At 41.4% G+C, this 21667-nt stretch overlaps 2 protein-coding genes across 2 annotated transcripts in view; one reads left to right on the top strand and one right to left on the bottom strand.

Annotated features, from left to right (window-relative positions):
- Positions 1-314, bottom strand: part of GRIP2 (glutamate receptor interacting protein 2) — a 314019-nt gene extending 313705 nt beyond the window's left edge. The window contains exon 1 of the mRNA XM_068154133.1: positions 301-314. Within this exon, the coding sequence (XP_068010234.1) occupies positions 301-313 (13 nt within the window). The 5' untranslated portion in view covers position 314. The remainder of the gene's footprint in view (positions 1-300) is intronic.
- Positions 315-6741: 6427 nt separating this feature from the next.
- CCDC174 (coiled-coil domain containing 174) lies at positions 6742-20264 on the top strand. The gene is made up of 11 exons (XM_068154134.1): positions 6742-6830; positions 7825-7929; positions 8870-8970; positions 9998-10056; positions 11098-11278; positions 13825-13920; positions 15320-15456; positions 16030-16124; positions 16346-16493; positions 17457-17591; positions 19070-20264. Exons 1-11 carry the CDS (start codon positions 6789-6791, stop codon positions 20020-20022), a joined length of 2052 nt encoding a protein of 683 aa, XP_068010235.1. The 5' UTR covers positions 6742-6788; the 3' UTR covers positions 20023-20264.
- The last annotated feature ends 1403 nt before the right edge of the window (positions 20265-21667 follow it).

Consider the following 21667-nt stretch of genomic DNA (forward strand, 5'->3'; position numbering starts at 1 on the left):
GGTATGTCAGCTTTAAAGTTCCCAGCTGTTATGGTTAAGCAAAGCAGGCATGCATTTACTAACAACATTCTTACGAGGATCTGGACCACCATTTCAGAAGGGGAACAGATTATAGGTTTAAAATACACTTTCTAATGGTAAAGCTACGTTGTGGTTTGGGTTTTTAAATACAAAATCACAAGTTTGGGGATAGATCCTGCAGCTTCAACAATATCGATGAGTTGGAAAAAGAGCACTGAAACAACTCCCTTCTCATGCCCTAGTCTCCTTCTTTGCTGCTGTATACCCGTCTTGCCTTACCTCTGTCCTGCATTCTTTGCAGACAAAAAAAAAGGCTCTTCCTCCAGCATGGCATCCCAGACCCAGAGACAAAGAAATACAAGTCTGTAGCCTTGGAGGAGCTTGCAGATGTGCAGCTGGAACACAAGACCCAGCTTCTTTATAGGACTACACCTTGCCAGAGAAGCAAGTCTATCTGTGATTGCAATGACAGGAAAACTGCTTCATGTGAAAGCCTGACTGTGAACCACCCAGGCTGCATTTTGCTGCAGGGATGGAGCAGCTTCACATGTCCACAGTGAAAGAAACAGATGGTGAGAGAAGAGTGGAACAGATGAATGGGTAAATTGCAAGGAGTTGTGCAGTTTCTTAAAGGGCATGTTTGTCTTTTATGCCAGCCACCCAGAAACCACAGGGAACAATATATTCACAACACTATGTAGTCCAACAGCTTAGGATTCCTGTTCAGAGGATGAAAATATCCATGGCCACCCCAAATGGAATTGTTAAGCCAGTTTGCTTTGGAACTTGCTTGCTTCTTACATCTCCAGTTTAGAAAATGCATGTACTTACATCCCTTAGTACAGGAAACTGTACCGATACTCGATTTTTGCTTATGCCTGTCAGACTTAAGAACATTCACACACACTCCCCAAGGGCAGAAGGGTTGTTATGCCCATTTTCATCAAGGCTTGCTAAAATGCATACTGGAGAAAACAAAATCCTATCAAAAACAGTTTTCTAAGCTAATTCCAGTTGCAATAACTAAAGAGATCCCACAGATCTGCTGTAAGATGGCATTAAGCCTATTACTTATCTAAGTTGTTGGATGCTCTTAGGGGATCTCTGCTTTCTAGCTGTATTTCAAAGGAATTACAATTTCTATGCAAGTAGCACAGAACAGCATTCCCCCTCTCACAACACATGCAAAAAAAAGAAGGGAGGGCAATGTTGTTGACACAAGACATGATTTCAAGTAGATTATAAAACTGTACATAAAATACAGGTTCCAATAGAACAGGACAAAGCTACTTTAGATCTCCTTTCAATTTAGAGTTAAATCACCATCAGATTTCTTTTCTTTGCCCATTTTGTTGTTTGCAAGTAAAAATAAGCTAACACAGAAGCAGTTTGGCATTGCAGCTTGCGATCCAAGAGGCATAAACCAGAGATCCATGTGTGCCAGGAAGATGTTAGGCAGTATTCTCATATACACCACATCTGGTTTTGACATTCTGCCTAGGATCATGCAAAACAAGAAACCAACTCAAGCATTTATCAAGTATTTTTTCTCCAACCCTGCACACATGCTAATTACATACCCAGAGGATTTTAACTGTTAGTCTTCCTGCAAAAAAAAATGCTTAGTGTCCACCTAAACTTTTTACCAAAGGAGTTTTGATTTGTTTGCTTGTTTGTTTTGCTGGAGAAATTCGGTGCTTCTGTGGAGGCAATGATAAAATACAAAAACCTAGGGTATGCCTCAGGTGCCTTTAGAAAAGTGTACAGAAGTAAGTAAAAAAACCAAAGTTTTGCTGGGGCTTTATCTTGTGAAGAGATGTAATCTTTGCTTTGAAAGGAAGAAACATTTCACAGTATCACAGTATAACTAAGGTTGGAAGAGACCTCGAGGATCATTGAATCCAACCTGTCACCACAGACCTCATGACCAGACCATGGCATCAAGTGCCACATCCAATCTCCTCTTGAACACCTCCAGGGATGGTGACTCCCTGGGCAGCACATTCCAATGACGAATGACTCACTCGGTGAAGAACTTTCTCCTCACCTCAAGTCTAAACCTCCCCTGGTGCAGCTTGAGACTGTGTCCCCTTGTTCTGGTGCTGGTTGCCTGGGAGAAGAGACCAACCCCTTCCTGGCTACAACCTCCCTTCAGGTAGTTGTAGAGGGCAATGAGGTCACCCCTGAGCCTCCTCTTCTCCAGGCTAAACAATCCCAACTCCCTCAGCCTCTCCTCATAGGGCTTGTGTTCAAGGCCTCTCACCAGCCTTGTTGCCCTTCTCTGGACACATTCAAGTGTCTCAATGTCCTTCTTAAACTGAGGGGCCCAGAACTGGACACAGGACTCAAGGTGTGGCCTAACCAATGCAGAGTACAGGGGCACGATGACTTCCCTGCTCCTGCTGGCCACACTATTCCTAATGCAGGCCAGGATGCCATTGGCTTTCTTGGCCACGTGGGCACACTGCTTCTGGGTCACTCATGTTGCAAGAAGTGGTTTGCAAAGAGTTTTGCTTGTGGCCTCACACACGTGAAGTCTTTAACAAATTCACCAAAGTAACATTCTAGCCAACCAAGAATAAGCAAACTCTGGAAAGCGAAAAACCACCTTGCTGATTTAAAAATGTGTTGACACAGCACAAATTCCCTTATATGATAACTTCTGAGATGAAGAGTCTAACAACAACAAAAAATAAAAATGAAGCAAAACAAAACAAGAAAGAATTTTTCCACCCCTCAGAGAAATGTGGATAAGTTGCTTTATGTTGAGTGGTTATCAAAGTATGTGAGGACACAGAGCCCTGGCGTCAGGGCTTATCTCACAAAATGTCCAGCTGTTATTATTTCCCCACTGCTTTATTTCATCTCAAAGCCAAGATATAGAAAGCAAGCTAAAACATCACATCCTTAGGATAGGATGAAACCTTAGTGTCTCTGATAAGAGAATCAGCCTCAGAACAGCAAATCCCTTAATCACCAGTATTTGGGTTTGGGCTCCTGCAAGTCTAGTTTTGGTATGGGGGGAGTGTAGGAGAAGTCCACACTGAAGTTTTGCAGCTGATTAATATCAGATTTGTGCAGCATCTCTCAGCAATTTTACAAGACACTGAAACACCACCTTTTCATACAAAATCCCCTTAAAACAACCCACTGTGATCCCCTGTCTTCCATAAAAATAATAAGCATGGGTTTTGTGTTGATGCAGCTTTGTGTAAGTAAACAAAATTAGGCTAAAATGAGCAGCATACTAATGAGGAGTGCTGAATCAATTATACCTCAGGAATTCAGGTCTATCAGCAGTCTTGAGATCAGACGTGGTAGTTTCTGCAGCTTTCACGGATTCCCAACAAGAAAGAAGCATAGCACAGCCATGCTGAGTCTGTACTATGCACACAAAGACAGATTCCTCCCCTTCCTCAACTCATTTCTTTAAGTTAAGCTGATTTCGCTTCACAACTTGGAAATCTTCTTATTCCAGTTCCCCCTCCCTCATTGGAATTTCATGAATGCCTGTGGGCTGGATTTAAAAAAAAAAATAATAATACCCAGAACAGCCTTCCACAGGTTAGAGTCGACATCAAGCCTTTTTCAGGGAGCCATATGTGTGAAAGCTTGTCAGTTCTTGAGCTGTAAATACATGGGTACTGAACAGACATTCACAAAGCACTGGGAGAGCCATCTGTCTGGATGGGCACACAAGTGCTGAATCCCACACCTAAATGGGAGCTCCACAGCATCCAGTGCAACCCCACAGCTCCAGCAAGTGTGGTGGTCCCCTCTGTCTGTGTGTGCTTTAGTCACTGCCTGCTGGTCCTGCTGATGTGATCTGAGACAGGATGTGAGATAAAGATTATCTCACAGCACGAGTCCAGTTATACACAGCACCAGTGACACTAACTGACTCATTCCAACTCAGGCATGCCTAGCCAGACCTTTGCTACCCACAGAATAATCTACTGTTTCTTGCAAGTGCAGAAGTGCCAGCTCTGTGATCCTTGCTCACAGCAACAACATGAGCTAGCTTGCCATTTCTAAGATTAATACATTTTTCTGCATCCCATCATGTAACCGCTCAGTAGCACAGCTTTTCCTTACAGCCCTGGTCATGTGTCTCACCCTCAAGCATAAAATAACATTTCAGGAGAGATGCTGACATCTCTAGGGCCTCTTTCCCTCTTCACTTATCCCCTAAAACTATCCATGTAGCACCTGATACATAGAGGGCTGCTGCAATGATACTGAGCATTTTTATGCAACACTCAAAACAATGAGAGTATTGCTCCAGCATAGTTTGGACAGGTAAATACAAAAACAGAGAGTGCTGGGAGGAGAGAGCAAATCAAAGACATGGGCTTGTAAATGTGGAAAAGAGAGGGTTTGTTCTCTTGTAAAGAAGAAAAGTGCTACTAGGAATTGAAATCAGGATGCTGTGACAAGCAGTTTGCAAAGAGATGGGGGCAGGTCACAAAGCAAAATGTAGCAAGGATAGGATGCAGCAAGAAGCTGCAAGCAGCTTTACAGGGGCTCAGGCAGTGCCAAGGAACATGGAATCCTGCAAGCAAAGGTCTGGTTTCAGGCATGTGAAAGGGAGAGATGACAGCCAGGTAAGAAAGGGGCTTTCAGAGCAGTAGCCTGAATAGACTTATCATCTGCATAATTTTACATTTCAGTCAGAAAATGGAAAGAAAATGCTGATGTACCTATACAGCTATTCAGTGTTACATTCCTGAAATTGCTCATGTAGGAATCCTAACCCAGAGCCTCAAATATTCAGTGCAGCCAGTAAATATCATATTCCACAGGTCAGGTGTTCAAGGGACCAAGATTTCGTGATGTGTTTTTGCACCTGCAGTTAGAGGAAGCTACACAGGACCAAGTCTGACTATCAGCTCTCTAGAAACACTTTATGTTATGAGACTCTCAAGAAAAAAGTACTCCTGAGCAGCTGGAAGTGCTCAACACCTCAGCACTTGGAACTCTAATGGGTGAGCCAGTGAGTCCTATCTCTATAGTGTACAACATGAGCACTATGGAGAAGAATTAATGCCCTGTAGCAGGGAAACATGCCCTCACACAGGCACTGCCTCCCCCCAAAAAAGATAGAAATTACTAAGTGAGAATCAACACTGGGCTGTATTTGGGCTGCTTTTTCAGTGTTGTCACTAGGTGAGGTTTGAACAGACATCCATGGATGCTTTGTTGAAGTGAGATTTAATTAGAACAGCACAGATGTTTTCATTCCTTTGTCCTATTTTTCAGTAATGCTCATTTCTCTTCTTCCAGCACAGATTAAAATAGTAAAGCTTATGGCTCTAATATGACCTGCACATTGCTGTATGTAGTGTCTCCCATCATTTTCCATTCTCCTTTCAAAAACACAAAAGCAAAACAGCTTCACTAGGCCACAAATTGCACGCTTTATACTCCCTGGAACATAGGTGTAGCTTACTTGCAACGGAGTACCTCTGTCAGCTTTGCAATTGTGTGTCCATGAACTATTCTAAATAGGGGCCTGACCCAGCTTCCCAAGCATCAAAGCAATACATTTCAAGAATCAAAACAACGGTATCTGACACTTCCACTGCTGTCACATTTCCAAGTAACAACATTGGAGCACCTTATACTTTTCCACTTTAATAAAGACAAGTGAAAGGCAGCTTCTTCTTCTAACTCCAGATAATTATGATCTTCAGAATCACTTTGACTTAAAACCTACCTGTCCTTTTTCTTCATGAGGATGGTAAAGGATGAAATGAGTTGCCCAAGTAAAACAGGGCACTTCACTCCCTAACTGCCACCCATGCCAATCTCTGATGTTTCAGAGCTGGACCCAGCGCACATATGTGGGTTTATATTTGGCTATTATGGACCACGCTTAGCAGTTCTGCAAAGCTGGGGCTCACTGTCTCCCACCTCCCTCTGCATGGATCCATGCAGGCAGAGCTCCAAGGACTGCAGGACAGCCACAGCACTTCATCCCAAGTTCATGGCTTCAGCAAGGCAGCCCAGAGGGCAACGGTCACAGGGCTAAAGCCAGCATTGTTGAAGGACACAGCTGTCATCAGCTCCCGGCAGCATTTCAGGTCTTATCTCCCTAGCACTCATCTATCAATAAAGCCAGAACAGAGATTTATTAATTAATATTTTTTTTCTCTGCTGAGACTAAATTTCAACCTTTGTTTAGCTCCAAACCCAGCCCTGGGCTAGCCTGCATTCTTGCCAGGCCCTACTTTGTTTCTGTCTACAGTGGCTCTCCACGAGCCCAGCAACCTCAGATCATCCACACCACTCTCACTGGCAGCTCCAGCCCCCAGGCCACACATGGTCATGTCCAATAGGAAGAGTTCAGTCTCTGCCCGCCAGGTCCCCTTATTTTCACACACAGCTGTGGCGCTGCCCGGGGAGTTGCTGCCCAGGAGACCGCCAGCCACCACTGAGCCACACCAGGCTGAGCTGGGCTTGCTCGTAAGCTGCCCTGCGGGAACAGCAAGAGGTTCTGAAGCTGGAAGTGCCTGCGATTGCAGCACACAATCAGCTTCGGGGTGACCGAGGCAAGGACATCGTGGGGTACGGTACAGCACCGCCGCGCCGTGCTGCGGAGCGCAGCGCCCCGCCACACCTTGTCCACCCTCCGCTGACCTTCCCAACATGGCGGCAGGCGGAAGCCGCTCGCCAGCCTGTCGCAAAAGCGCGTCGGTTTACGATAGGCCGCAAAGCGGAGAAGGAAGCGGACGACGAATGCTGTTGCTGGAGGAGCGGAGGCCGTTATGGACCGGAGGAAGAAGCCCCTGGATGTCGCCGCCTCCTCGGTGAGTCGGCGAACCTGGTTGCGACCGGGAAGAAGCAAAAGAAACTCATCCAGCCCCCCGGGAGGGCCCGTCGAAGGGCTTATAATGGATTGAGAGCTGCCGTGCATGCCTCGTTACCGTAGCTGCGGGCGCCGGCGGGGAGGCCCGGACAGCCAGGCCGTGCAGCTCGGGCCTGGGGTTGTGTCGGCAAATTAACCTTCTATCTTTAGAAGCGGGGAGTGAGGGGGAAGGATTCATTTACAGCACTGCGCGTCATTGTTGCAGTGACCCGAAAAGCAAATGCTTTAGCGTTTGGGATAACAATAGTAATGGCAAAGTCTTCCACTTTCCTATATAATAATGTACACAAGTGAAATTTGTGTGAAAGTGGCACAATACCCTCTTTCAGACCAGGATTTTAATCTAATTTCAGGGTAATTTTGCTGCTGGTGATGTTCATTAATGAAATGGCCCTTGGTCACAGAGGGCTATCCTATTTATATAGTTTAAAAAAAAAAAAAACAAGGCAGAAAGAAAATCTAAAGAGTAAACCCGTGAGAAAAGCCTGTAGATATTCTGAAAGTAACTTTATCAGCTCTTTTCTGAGACAGGATTTTGTTAATTATCTAGTGGTTAGAAGTTTTCGATTCAGCAGTGTTGTTTCATTAATCCTTTTCTATTTGTCGTTAGGAAGACGGAAAATATCTCTTTGGAATTCTGTGTCTCATTCCCATTATGTATCAAAGGATCAAGGGTACCTTTGGGGCTTTTTTTAGATCTCTAACCATTATCTGCAGTCTTTCTTTTTCATATATCGTTTGCTGTAAATGTAAGAGTGATTGCAATCGGATCAGTGTGTTGAAGTTCCACATAAGAATGCAATCAAATGCTCACCTAACTATAACTGCTAGATTGTTTCACCAGAAATGCAGGTGTCACTTTGTTACAGCAGCTGATGTATATATTCGTGTGATATCTCTTAGTCATTGACCTGTTTATTTTGTTGTTGATGTAGTTGGTAGATCTCAAAGCAGAACTCTTCCGGAAGCAAGAAGAATTCAAGAAAGAAAAGCTATTGAAAGATTCTGGTATCTTTGCAAAGCCCAAACCTTCTAATAAGGTAGAAACATTTTTCCATTGCTGTTTTTGTCAATCTTTCTTTTTAAAGTAGGAACTTAACACACAGACCTAAATAAATAAATACTCTGAGGTCTGTTACTTTTCAAATGCAAAATTAACATGATGAAGATGTTCTTTAAATTTCTTTCCAGGTGAGGTTCTCGTGCACAGCAGAAAACTTATCTCATGCTTGTGGCCATCAAAATCCTTTAATTAATCTTTGCTCTCCAGAGAGCCACAGTTTCTTTAACTGTAGGAGAAGACACTTCTTTTTTTCTCCAAGTCTTTGTGTGTTCCTTTGAAGGATGGGAGGATGAAACATGCTTCTTGATAAATGCTTTGCTATCTGTTCCTCTGTGTTGCAGTGTGTAATAATGAACAGACAATTCTCTCTCATGTATTACTGCACTTGGGGTTTTATTCCTTCAGTAGCTTTCTAGTAGTACCATACAATATTGCTGCCATATTTGGAGGACATGAAGCATTTAGAGTGTTATGCTGTAAACAGGCAAAATTATTGTGTTTATTTTGTATCTGAAATGAAGGTCATAGGAAAAAATCCATGGTTTTATTAGTACTTTCCTAATCAGCAAGATTGTTATTGTTAATTTTATTCTTAACCTTAACATCTTTGCCAGAATAGATTTTTGAGTGCAATTCTAGGGTTTTTTTTTTTGGGTTGGGTTGTTTTGGGGGTTTTTTATTTGATTCTCATCCTGTTCTTAACTATGTCTTGCTGAAATGTGTGTAATTTGAGGACATACCTGCTGCATCCTACACCGCTATAGCTGTAGTCTCAAGTCAGACATGTTTTTAGGTGTTATTTACACTTTCTCATAACTGATTTCCAAAGTTTGCATTATGGAGTTAAAATACTGAAATCATAATGATTACAAAATATTTTATTTCTATATTTGTTGTTCTGAAATTCTACTCCACAGAAACCAAGTGTCTGGACCAAGCAAAACACAGGAGTTGCAAATCGAGCTGAGAAAGATGTTGAGCAGAAGGCCGAAGAGGAAAATATGTTAGATAAATCCAGGTAACTCTTAGGCTTTGCAAGAAAGGAATGCTTTGCAGAAGTTGTTTTTCATTGTTTAGAAAAGCACATAAAGCAAATAATGCACCTTTTGGACAAGCAGTTCTCGTTAGACCAACCAGTAAGGCCAGCATCAATTCTGTGCTTTCTTTACGAGTAACGTACAGATTGCATCCCAGCAGTCTCAGGCTCTCAGGTACCTGCCTGCACATTATCATAGATGTCTATAAATACGTCAGGTTACTACTTTTTGAAAGCCATCTTCAGAATTAAGGGCAGCAATAGATCCAAATTCTACAGCAGCAGGCTGTTTCTTGGACTTGACAGAAAACAGCTCACTCTTTTGGCAGGATTTACCTCACCTTCTAACTGGGCCAGCTGTGCAATAAGATACATGTTGCAAATGCAGTTTATAAGCCATTTGCTGTTTTTTCTGTAAGCAGTTCCTTGCTCTTCAAAATTGTCTTCTGCCATTCCAGAAACTAGCTAAGGTTTTCTCTTCAGTTTCTAAGGTTACATGTAACTCCACATTATGTTTTTTCTTTTCTTTTTTTCCTCTTTTTTCCTCTTTTTTTTTTGTCTCCTGTAGAACAGGACTTCAGTATCTCATACCTGCAAAGAGTGGTCTAGCTTTCAGTATTTATCTGACAGACTGTAGTAGTTAGATATTGGTGGAATACTTGGTGCATCATATTCTTGCTTATACTTCTTCCCTCTTCCGCTTGAAAATCTGCAGCTGACTTTTAAAGGCATAGCCTGAAACTGTCGCACTGCCTAACAAATTACATTTCAGATAATTCTGTAACTCTACTAAAATTATTTCCAGTATAAATTCAAACTGAGTATCTTGTGTATCTTCAGAAATGTCAGTTAAGGTTCAAAACAAAAACCAGGCATATGTCAGCTTCTCGTAAGCATTTCAAGCACTCCTGGTACTTTCCTGTTCCATGTAGCTAAGGCTGTACAGGTTGTTTTGAACTGTTTGGCACGGGTGGGATTGCAATGGGATTATTTATTTTGTTTCTTTCAGGAAGAAACTAGAGGAGAAAGCAAAGCTGTATGAGAAAATGACAAAAGGCGACTTTCCAGGTGAAAAAAAAATGGTCTAAATGAGCATTTGATGCACATATATTAGATATGTGTATGCAAACTGTACAGTTCACCCTAAAAGCTGGCAGACACTTCTGACTATTTGGTGGTTTACAGCAGCTACCCTGAATTCACTGCTTGTCTTCTTGCATGGGAAAGCTTTTTTTGCAGCTTTACAAAATGACTGACATGGGTTATTCTGCTTAGAAAAGGAGAAAACTATAGGTGCTAGAGAAAACAAAATTACTTTTTGAAGGACAGCCTGTCCTAGCAGAGCGCTAGTGGCTCATTTCACCCATTCATTCAGTGGGTGGAATATATTCTGGTTTTCAAACCAGAATCTTAGAAAAACAAAGTAAATTTATTCTCCATTATCTACCTTCTGGATTGCATTGCTGTTGTTATGGCCTGCATCTTGGACCTTTATGAAGAGAAGAGGAGCAGGAGGAGAACCTGACTGATCCATATGTGAATGCCAGTTAGGCAGCTGATAGGGTTAAAGTATTCTTATCTGACCCTTTCTTCTCTTACTCATTCAGTCCCTTGCAAGAAGTAATTATTAACATAGGATCCAAAGCTCCTTGTTATTATTCTTTGCTAATGTCAGTCTTTGTCCACATGACCCCAGCACTTCTACTTTTTAGAAAGGTACTCTAGTGGTTGCTTATCTGCTGGCAACACACCAAACATTAAGCATCAAACAAGGATTTGAACTGTGACATAAAGCCTGTGCTTCTGAAATAGTTAATGAGCAGAGAATATTTTAGTGCAAAGCCTGCAACCTTTCTGTGTTGTACATAAACGATTAATTGCTCTTTAAAATACCCTAAAACTTCTGTTCAGGTGTAGAGGTTATCAGTGTGGAGCCAAAATTATAGCTCTGAATTTGTTCGGCACTGAATGAGATTTAAGTATTTCCCAGTAGTGTGGTCAAGGGCATTGCTGGCAGCTGAAAAGCTGATTGTAGCTATTTGGTATTGATTTTGTGCTCAGTTCTGTTCTTTTCATGGCTTTTCTCTAAGAATTGATTTTCTGCCTTAGATGAAGAAACTGAGGATTTGTACCTAGTGGATTTCACTCAGAAGATCATAGACAAACAGCATGAAGTACAGGAGCTGCATCAGAGCGAAGCTGCTAAAAAGACTTTAGAGAAAGAGACAGATGATGAGGAAACTCAACCTGAAATGGAAATACCACCACCTGAGGACCCAGATGAAGAATGGTTGGTGTTTGTGGTCAGGCTAAAGTGTCCTGACTAGTCTGGTTCTTGACAATTGCATGAGAAAATAATTTTGTTGTCTGAAGTATGTGTAGCAGCACAAGTTGTTGTATTTGGGGTTTTTTTTCAGTAATACCACCCATTGAGAAGAGGTGGTGATGTTCTTTCATGTCCTTCACATTCCTTTCCTTTCCATGTAGGTGACCCTGCAGTACAGTCTACATCCAGGATTTTGAAAGATACCAATCAGGGAAATGTACTTTAAGTGAGATGTTGTAATATTGTCCCTTACTTTTTCGCATAGTTTATGGGAGTTCTGATCACAGTATTGATACAATTTTATACTTGGATGCTTTGAATTGAAAGGTACTCTAACAAAACCTGGCAGGGTTTATTGTGTCCACCTTCCCTTCTCTAGTGGCAAATTACTTACACGATGAGCAGTGGTGTTTCATTGTGTGACTTCCTCTTAAAGGAGAAAAATTCTTCTTGGACAAAGAACAGAGTTTTCCAGCATCTCTTCCACAGTTTAACCTCAGCATGGCAAATAGTCTGAGACCATTTTCCATGACATTCCAAGTAACTACTAGTTTTTCTTCCAAGGTGTTAGGAATAATCGTGCAACCAGTTGGACTAAACATTTTCCTTGCCCATTTGTTTAGGGTGCTTATGGAACAGAGGTTTTACTTTTGATAATCAGTTTAAAAGAGCAGTAATCAGTATGAAAAGGAGTGGCCCTGTTCTCCAGTTTGTATTAGGCCAATATAATATCTTCAGTGAAATGCTTCAGAATGAATTTGGAAAACAAATCTATGAGTAGAAGAAGACTGAAGGGTTGGAAAGGCAAGTACACCTATACCAGCTTCTTACTGAAATTCAAGATGAGTCTCTCAGTGATCCAGCAATGGGCTCAAACTGCTTTGTGCTTTCATATCCATAAAGTATGAGAAATTTAAACTGACACCACTCATATGGTGCTTTTCTATCAGTGCCTACATCTCACTTATTATTGTTTCATCCATCCCAGTGAGGCTATGTCCATATGACGATATTTGGGTGCTAGCATAATTAATACTAATTATCCTGCAGTCATTATTGCAGAGAATGCAGACTTCTCCTACGTTCTAATAAAAACCAAAGGGCAGCAGAACAAGAAGACACAGTCTCTAGCTGTACCAGGGGAGGTTTAGGCTGGAGGTGAGGAGAAAGTTCCTCACAGAAAGAGTAATTGGCCATTGCAATGTGCTGCCCAGGGAGGTGGTGGAGTCACTGTCCCTGGAGATGTTCAAAAAAGGATGGGACATGGCACTTGAAGCCATGGTTTAGTTAGTCATGAAGCGTTGGGTGACAGGTTGGACTTGATGATCTCTGAGGTCTTTTCCAACCTTACTGATTCTATGATTCTATATATTAAGTTGTAGATATCCTTAGAAATTACGTGGAAGACTGAAAGCACAGTTAACATTAAAAGTTTGGCTTTTGAGAATTAAATGGCCAGTCACACATTTTCAGATGTAATGTTAATTCTTTAGAACAGGATAATTGAGGCAGCTTGATGCTAAAGAATTTTCTAGCATTACAGAACAATAACTGTAGCACTAAACTGCTTTTTCGACCACTGTCAATTGAGTGTTCAGTGCTTTAAAGAGTTGAAGTACAATATGTGCTGCAAAGGAACATTTTGCTTACATTTTAGTCAGCTGTTGTTATGCCAGTTGAATGAATGCTGTCAGCCTATTCTAAATGAGCTTTAGACTGATAATTGAAATATCGTAGCAATTTCATATCCCCCAAGATGTCAATGCCACACCATTATTTTCACCATGGGAAGCAAGTATGAGGCTCAGTTTTATTTTGATCTGAAAACTACATGGCACTAACTTTTGAACTTTTTTTCTACATCATCATATTGCTGAGGCAAACATTGCAGCTCAATGGGCAACTGGGTAAATGTCTGAGGTAAAACTGTTATATGCCCAGTCCAGAATGTGTCCTCTTAATCTCTGAGTCTGTTAATAGAATTTAATCGAATTGAATAGCTTGGAAGAGACGTTTGAGATCGAGTCAAACCTATCATCCAACACTATCTAATCAACTAAACCATGGCACCAAGCACCCCATCAAGCCTCTTTCTAAACACCTCCTGTGATGGTGACTCCACCACCTCCGTGGGCAGCCCATTCCAATGGCCAATCATTCCTTCTGTGAGGAACTTCTGCCTAACATCCAGCCTAAACCTCCCCTGGTGCAGCTTGAGACTGTGTCCTCTTGTTCTGGTGCTGGTTGCCTGGGAGAAGAGACCAACCCCCACCTGGCTACAGCCACCCTTCAGGTAGCTGTAGACAGCAATAAGGTCTCCCCTGAGCCTCTTCTCCAACCTAAGCAACCCCAGCTCCCTCAGCCTCTCCTCATAGGGCTTGTGCTCCAAACCCAGAAGAAACTGTCACACATGGATACTCTTTGGAAAGTCTAACTGCTTCTCTCCTCTGGTCGAGTTCTGTGAATCTGCACATAAGTTTTGCCTCAGATTTCCTTTGCTTTCGTTGCAGGGTTGATTATGTTGATTTCTTGGGCCGGTCTAGACGCTGTATGAAGAAGGATTTGCCAAGTCTTCTTAAAATGGATCGGGAACTTCAAGGGAAAAGGTGTGGTTTCTTTAGTGGAAGTGCATGCTCCTTGCAGTATTTAACAGACACTTTTAATGAGAAGGAAGAAAGGCTGCACTTTGTTACTCCATTCTCAGTCCATAATTGTTGATGCTACTGTTGTTGTCTGTATTTACTTTTGACAAACTTGTGTTTACAACACTGTGCATGGCCAGAGTAGCTATAGAGCAATTGTGCATGACTATGATTTTATCAAAACTGTCTCTTATAAATTCAGATGGGATTCTAGAGCTTCTATCTTATTTCACCTTGGCAGCTGACTATTTGAAATACATGGCTGGTGTACTGCTCTTAAGCTGCAGCAGAATGGAGACTGTGGATATCAAATAAAAGTGCAAATGAAATTTTAACTAAACTACTGAGGGACACTTTTTAACGTAAACACCAATTAAATCTAAGATGCCACTTACAGAGCGCAGTTTGCAGAGAAATGTTGTAATAAACTGATGTAGGAATCTCTCTCCTATTAGATGCACCCTTTATAACTCTAGTCCCTGTATGGAAATTGTATTTGATGATACCTTCCAGATAAGTGATTCCTGGTTCTGTTTAACCTGAAAACTACTGATAGCCTTTAGCAATTCCAGATTCATTCAAAGTGAATTGGTTTGATCTCTGTTTGGGTTTGCTCTTCTGTTAAACAGCTGTTTAGCAGTTCTTCTGTTGAAATCATTATGGCAGCACTGAGAGCTGTTTTAAGGAAATAGTCTAAAGGCATCTCAACTAACCCCTTACTGGTGCTGAAATGAAAATTCTTCCATGCTAACAACCCAGTAGTGTGTTCTCTGTGTTGTAAACAGAGGATGGAGAGCAGGATTGCTTTGAAATGGCACTCTGCATTGACAGGGATGACAGTTGGTCAGCAAAACGCGCTTTAGCAAGGCAATAAAAGAAAAATATCCCACTGTTTCTCTTGATAAAACAAAAATATTGCCCATAGTGGGTATTAATATTTGCTGTGGTCTTCTAGGGTAAACAGATGGCTAGCTTTTTGATATTTCAGGTATCTTTGTGAAATCTGAAATGCTGCAGTATGTTATTGCTAGAATCTGAACAGATGTAAATAAAAGTGATAATTTTTTTTGTCATCTCCCATTATGTGATTTGATAATGAGTTCATAAAGCTTCTAGGAAAGGATATGATTTTAAGTCTTCCAATGACATGTCCTACCTTGTTTCAGAGGTAGTTCTGTATTCCTGCCTCCACCATGCACATTACATAACCATCAATGCTGCATCACAGCGGTGCCTACAATGATCTGTGGTTTGTAAAAACTGCAGTAGTGGATCAGACCAAATCATACTTCCACTGATACTGTAAAACTGGTAAATTCTGCTCTGTAATCTCTAACTTACTTTTTTTCCCCCTCCTAATTAGCCAAGTTCCTGATGGGAATACTCTCTTATCTGAAGATATGATAAGAGAGCTTCAGCGACAGCAGTGGGAAAAAGAAGAAGAAGAAGCCCTCAGAAAACCTATGGGCCCCATACATTATGAGGACATTCGAGAAAATGGTATAGCTCATACTTTATATCATTTATCTTTCTCTCAGCAGAGAGATTAGTTTCAGAGGAAGGAAAGTGGCTTCTTGTGCCTGTATGGCAAAACGTAGGTATGTGTTAAGCCACGTGCATAACAACCATTCAGATTACCACTGTGTAAATTGAGATGTGTTTTTTCTCAGATATGTTTTTCAGATTTCTTTCTCTCTTCCTGTGTCCTCCATCAGGAAGCTTCATTTCATGAGTAATTTGTCATTGGAATGTGCTGCCCGGGGAGGTGGTGGAGTCCCCATCCCTGGAGGTGTTCAAGGGGGGATTGGATGTGGCACTTGGTGCCATGGTCTAGTCAGGAGGTCTGTGGTAACAGGTTGGACTCGATGATCCTCAAGGTCTCTTCCAACTCTGGTGATACTGTGATACTGTCATGCATCAGCTAAAACAAGCTCATTTTAGCCACTAGTTTTTACTAATGCTGTATATGTCATTGGGAGTAATTCTGTGTCTGAAAGCAAGGGGCATGGTTCTTGTAGGTGCTGTCAATTATAAACTGAGTACTTTAAGTGTATTGATTTTTCTTCTTTGCAGAGGCGAGACAGCTTGGTGTGGGTTACTTTGCCTTTTCTCGCGACAAAGAACTTAGGAATAAGCAACGGGCAACACTCGATATGCTAAGAGAGCAGGTATGAGTTCAAAGAGCAAATTGAGGTTTCAGTGGTCATTGTTTTTGATTTGTTGTAGAATTCTTGTTCTAGGTGATGCCTGCAGGTGACCCCAAAAAAATTTTACCTCTTTTTCCCTGTTCAAACTCGGAACTTGATAAAGATTGCTTTTAGTTGTTCAGAGATTGCAACTTGTTGTAATAACAAAGGCAGATTAATTCATGTTTTTCTTTGCTGTGAAGACACTCGATCAAAGAACTAAACGGGAACAGCTGAAAGAGAAAAGGAAGGCTGCTTTAGATGCAAGGCTGTCTAAACTCCGAGCACGGAAGGTTAAGAAGTTAAGGGAAGCCGGATTAGAGGAAGAGGCACAAAAACTGGAGAATGGAGGTATGATCTGCCTTTTTAAGTGAAATACTTGCTCTTTCATCTCGATTGATGGACAAGTACAACTGATTTAGGCTCGGACACTGAATGTATTGGTATTATGTATTCTATATATACAATGAGTATAACTGTTCAGATGGAGTTCATATATCTGTAAATATAAAATGTCATCAATAGCTTAATAATGCAAGTGGAAATGTGATATGGAGATTGTAGGTTTGCTTTGATTCATAGCTGAAAGCAGGAATCATGCAGGTTGAGGTTAAAGCTGCTGAAATTTTACTGTCTTTATTCTTTGAAGATGAAATAGAATAAAAAGTAATAATGAGTTAATTTTTATATCATAGGATATACAGAGTGCAGTTTGTAAATTGATCTGAATTTAGGATTTAGGATGATGAATTTGAGTTCTAATCCCTTGTACTGTCTATCTCCTGCTGTGAAATGTGGCTAATATTTCACAGTGTCAGAATTCTATGCATGTGATTAACTGTGAAGTGTTCTGGAAATGAAGAACACTAATGTGCCACTGCTAACTGTTACTGTTGTTCAGAACAATAAGAATGCAAATTGTTTTCCCTAGTAAATGAAATGGAGATAACATGCTAATGTTCTTATTTTTACCCAATTTTCTATCTTCAATATAACACTCAGCACACTCCTTTTTGGATTATTAGGCAATTGATTTTCAGCAATCTTTTTGATACAACTAGAAAGCTAATGAAGTGGCTCTTGGCAGATGTGCTTCCTGATTATCTGGCTTGCTCATTATCTTTTCTAAACTAATATGTTGTAATTAAGAAAAAAATCACCTCCCCACTCAATGCATTTCATTATTACAATGGAATTAGGTAACAAGTGTGAGCTCTATAAATGCAAATAACTCTTGTTTCCTGTTCCTCCTATGAAGTTCATGTAGATTTTAATCTGTTACTGAACAAAAACTACTACCTCTTTTTGCAACAGAGTTGAAAGGTGCTACTGAAGAACCAGAACCTCCCAAAGTTACTGCAGCAAGTAGGAAGGTAGAGGTGGTCATCCAGGAGAGAAGAGATACAAAACCTGGTGTGCCTTATGTCCGAGAGTGGGATAAAGGCAAAGGTAAGGAAATGCAGATAAAGAAGCATTGTCTGGAAGCAGTGTGCTCCCTTCATTTCTCTTTTGAGACAAGTATGGTTAGGCTGAGAAGCAATGAAATATTTTCTCCCTTTGTACTGATGACTGTCTAGTGTCCAGTGCAATGACTGACAAAGTGTGCCTTAGTGCCAGTAGCTGCTGTAATGTCCCTCTTTTTTTTCCTATATGAGTTGCTCCACTTCTGGATGATCCAGAGAGGCTGGCAGAAAGAATGTCAAGTTTCATAATTCACAAGATTTACTACCTTTCAGTGTGATCTTTTCTTGTATTTCAGTAGTTTGTCACATGTGATGGTAGGATATATTAAACTGAAATGAGTACAGCATGATACTAAAAAGTGACACAGGCAGAGACCACTTCAGTGCCGAAGTCCCACCTTGAAGCACTGTCCTTGTCACAACATCAAGTGATGGTTGTCTTTGTGTTCAGTTAATGAAAATCATTGTGAGAGGAAACTTTGTTGTTCCTTTAAAAACTCACAGGTCCCATCTGTTCAATCTTTATTTTGCTATGACACTGTTTTCCCTGCCTTTGAGAAATCCTGGTATGTGACTGACCCAAGCAGGTGTTCAAGTGCACAACAAATACTATAGTCAGAAAGCAGAGGACGGCTTATTCTAAAAGTCAAATAACTGTGTTTCACATAAACATAACACGAGCATCTAAATTAGTATAAGAAGGGATAAACAAAACAGGAAGTGAGGACTCTCTTAAATGCTTTCCTCCTTACTGTTTCATAATTGTATCCAAGCAAAGGAAGAAATCCTGCTCTGATTTGGACTATCTTGCTACATCAGACAAATGTGTAGCCCTTCTGTATCCAAATGTTCTACGTATTTCTTACAGAAGTCTTGGTAGAAGATGAATACTGAAGAGTTTTACTAGTTTTAGAGAGTAGATTTAGGAGACATTTTTGGAGTAGGCTTTGGAGATATCTTTTTAAGTATGGTGATCTCAAGCTGTCATTCCATTGCAGTACTTCAGAACTATTTTCAGTCAGAAATCAGCAGGTGTCACAGTAACTAGAGTATCCACCACTTCTGTTGAAAGGAAGTTACTGGGTTTTGCCTGTGTCCACTAGAGATAATCTTACCATAGCCATCTTCTAATAACTAAGGTCTTAATGCTTTAATTGGTTTGTCTTTTGATTCACCCTTAACTAATTACTCATTTCTCATAACCAATGATGACATTGCTAAAAGGTCTTAAAGTGACTAGGATGAGCTATAGAGGATGGTGGTTATCTTTAATGCTCAATGGTTTTGTTCTTGCTCTCTGAATAAAGTGGACTGGCCAGCAATCTAGCACTCAATAGAAAAGTAACTCCAAATGGCTTTAGACAACTGAACTTTCTCTGTTTGCTGATTTGTTTTCTTCCTTTCTGACTGATCTTCAGACCCTAAAATCTATATTCAATGTACCATTTTTCCTGTTTCTACCAGAACTGATGTTTGGGCAATGGTCAAAGAAACAGGAAGAACTCAGAGATGAACGAGATCCAGAATTTGCACCACCTTCTGATTACTTCATGGGACAAAAGAAAGATGATAATTATAGAAGTCGGAACTTGAGCAGTCCTGAAAGCTCCTCTGAAAAAGCAGAAATGGAGACAGCACAAAACCAACAGATGCCATCAGCACAGGCCAGCAGTGGGAGCACAGAAGGTGTGCCACCATCAGTGCAGGCCCACAACAGCAGTGTTCACAAGCCAGCATCAACAGCAGCCTGTGGCGGTGCCACTCAAGATGGACCATCATCATCAGAGGATGACAGCAGTGATGATGAGGATACACTGCCATCTGCACAGGCTTATGGCTATGGTGCTCGTGCTGCGCCGCCACTGATGCAGGCTTATGGCTACAGTGCTCAAAATGTGCTGGCATCAGTGCCGCCCTACAGCTACAGCACCCATGAGATGCCATTTCCAGGACAGGCTTATGGCTATGGTGCTCAAGGCATGCTGCCACCAATGCATGCTTATGGCTATGGCACTCATGATGTGGCGTTTCCAATGCCAGCATACAGCTACAGTGCACAACATGCACCACCACCAATGCAGGCCTGTGGCTGCAGAGCCCAAGATGTGCCACCTGGCACGCAGGCCTGTGGCTGCAGCGCCCAAGATGTGCCACCTGGCACGCAGGCCTGTGGCTGCAGCGCCCAAGATGTGCCACCTGGCACGCAGGCCTGTGGCTGTAGCGCCCAAGATGTGCCACCTGGCACGCAGGCCTGTGGCTGTAGCGCCCAAGATGTGCCACCTGGCACGCAGGCCTGTGGCTGTAGTGCCCAAGATGTGACACCTTCAGCGCAGACCACCAGCAGTGACACTCAAAATCAGGAACCACTGTACCAAAGTTTAGATGATATGCTGTCATATTACAGACAAGTGACTTAAACTGAGCAAAAAGACAAGCAAGAATTGTGATTTAAGTAACTGAAATATAATTACCTTCTCAGCCAGAATGTTATTTTCCCACATCTGGAAAATACAAGTTTCTGAAGTAGACCTAAATAAATCTGGAGACCTAAGATGTTTACATCACAGATGTACTTTTGCCTTGTTGGTTCTCTGGTTTTGGTTTGGTGTGGTTTTTTAATTCCCCCCTCATTAAAGTTTCATTCTTTTTCTTGGCAGTACTTACTAGTTTAGTGCATACTTTGAATTCTGCCACTTACACTTGAACTTTGGAGTGTATTAATGGCTTACTTTCAAAAGAAAAACTCCTCCTTTATTGACTCCCTAGCTAGCTTCTGGTTTGGAGGTACAATAAGTTCAGTGTTACCTGTAGAGACAGTGCTGGAATGGCAGGCCCTCTGCTGCTGAGTACAGAACAGTTTTAGGGAATCTGTTACCTGCTCAATCTCCTGCCTTTAGGAAGTGCAAAATAGTGTCTGGTGCAGAGTGGTGGAGAGTAGTTCACAGGGTCATAATGGCTGCTGCATACCTGAGGTCTATTACTTACAAATCTGTGAAGCAAATTAGAGTGGAGAAGCATTGCTGAAGTTGATAAATAATGATGGTTACGCTTCGCTGATGTCTTGACACCTGAAATTACTCTTTTACTGGCTTAGACAATGCTGTCATAATTCTCCAAGTGCATGTTTCTGCTATATTTATGGGGGTTTTTTAACACTTTTCCCAAAAACTCTGATACAACAGTCACCAGATACAAAAGCAGAAGAACTCCTACTAAACCAGCTTTTATTTCAGAAACTTAGTAGACGAGATTAATGCTTACTTACTATGTAGAATGTTTTTATTTCTGAAGATGACTTAGATACCCCCATTTGTATTTTAAAAGCCTCTTATACCAAGAGAAGACCTAAAAAAGCATGTTGGAAGTTAAATAACAGTGATACTGTCAAAATAATGAACATTTGAACCAAAGAGTGAACTGGCCAGAGACAATGTGCTGCTGTCAAAGTCTGATGAAAGGCAATGTGATGACTGAGCAAATGAGGCAGCATGCAGAAGATACTTGCTGTTTTAACCTCAACTAGGAAAAACACTTCCATCTCTTCCCTCTCACTGGCTTTTGCACAGAAATGTGCCAAGCAGGAATAACACTTCACAGGAGAAATAGTACCCTACCAGTACTACTGTTTTAAAGGTACAAAACACTCCTGACACATTGATCCCTACCAAGTAGTTAAGAGACTGGTGCTTTAGAACTTTCCCTGTTTCCCTGAACAGACCTAGGAGTTGAGGATAGTGGCCACATCCATCTGAAAGGCACAGAAAGCTCAGCAGCAGCTCATTGGGGTCTTTTCTGCTGACACTGACCTGAACTTGGCTGTTGGACACGGCATTAGGGCATAATTTATTTCTTTCCTTGAATCTCTTCAATAGGAATAAAGAACCTGAAAATAAATTATTGCAGACTATTAACAAAGAGGAAGATGATACAAATCCATCTGCTTTCCCCAAGTGTGACAGCAGCAGGATTGTTTTTTTTCCTTCATAAACTTGGAACAATCTCAAATTAGTTACTATCCATGAGATGGCAGTCTAGTCTGTTTTTCTCTAAGACATTTTGCCA

Source organism: Melanerpes formicivorus, unplaced genomic scaffold, assembly GCF_026170545.1.
Source record: "Melanerpes formicivorus ecotype bairdi unplaced genomic scaffold, bMelFor1.0.p_v2 SCAF_28, whole genome shotgun sequence".
Taxonomy (NCBI): Eukaryota; Metazoa; Chordata; class Aves; order Piciformes; family Picidae; genus Melanerpes; species Melanerpes formicivorus.

Excerpts from the sequence above, each read along its gene's own strand:
- CCDC174 (XM_068154134.1), top strand. The coding sequence starts at position 6,789 with ATGGACCGGAGGAAGAAGCCCCTGGATGTCGCCGCCTCCTCG. Across the intron at positions 6,831-7,824 it reads TGGATGTCGCCGCCTCCTCG|TTGGTAGATCTCAAAGCAGA; the intron begins GTGAGTCGGCGA and ends TTGTTGATGTAG. Across the intron at positions 15,457-16,029 it reads TGAGGACATTCGAGAAAATG|AGGCGAGACAGCTTGGTGTG; the intron begins GTATAGCTCATA and ends TCTTCTTTGCAG.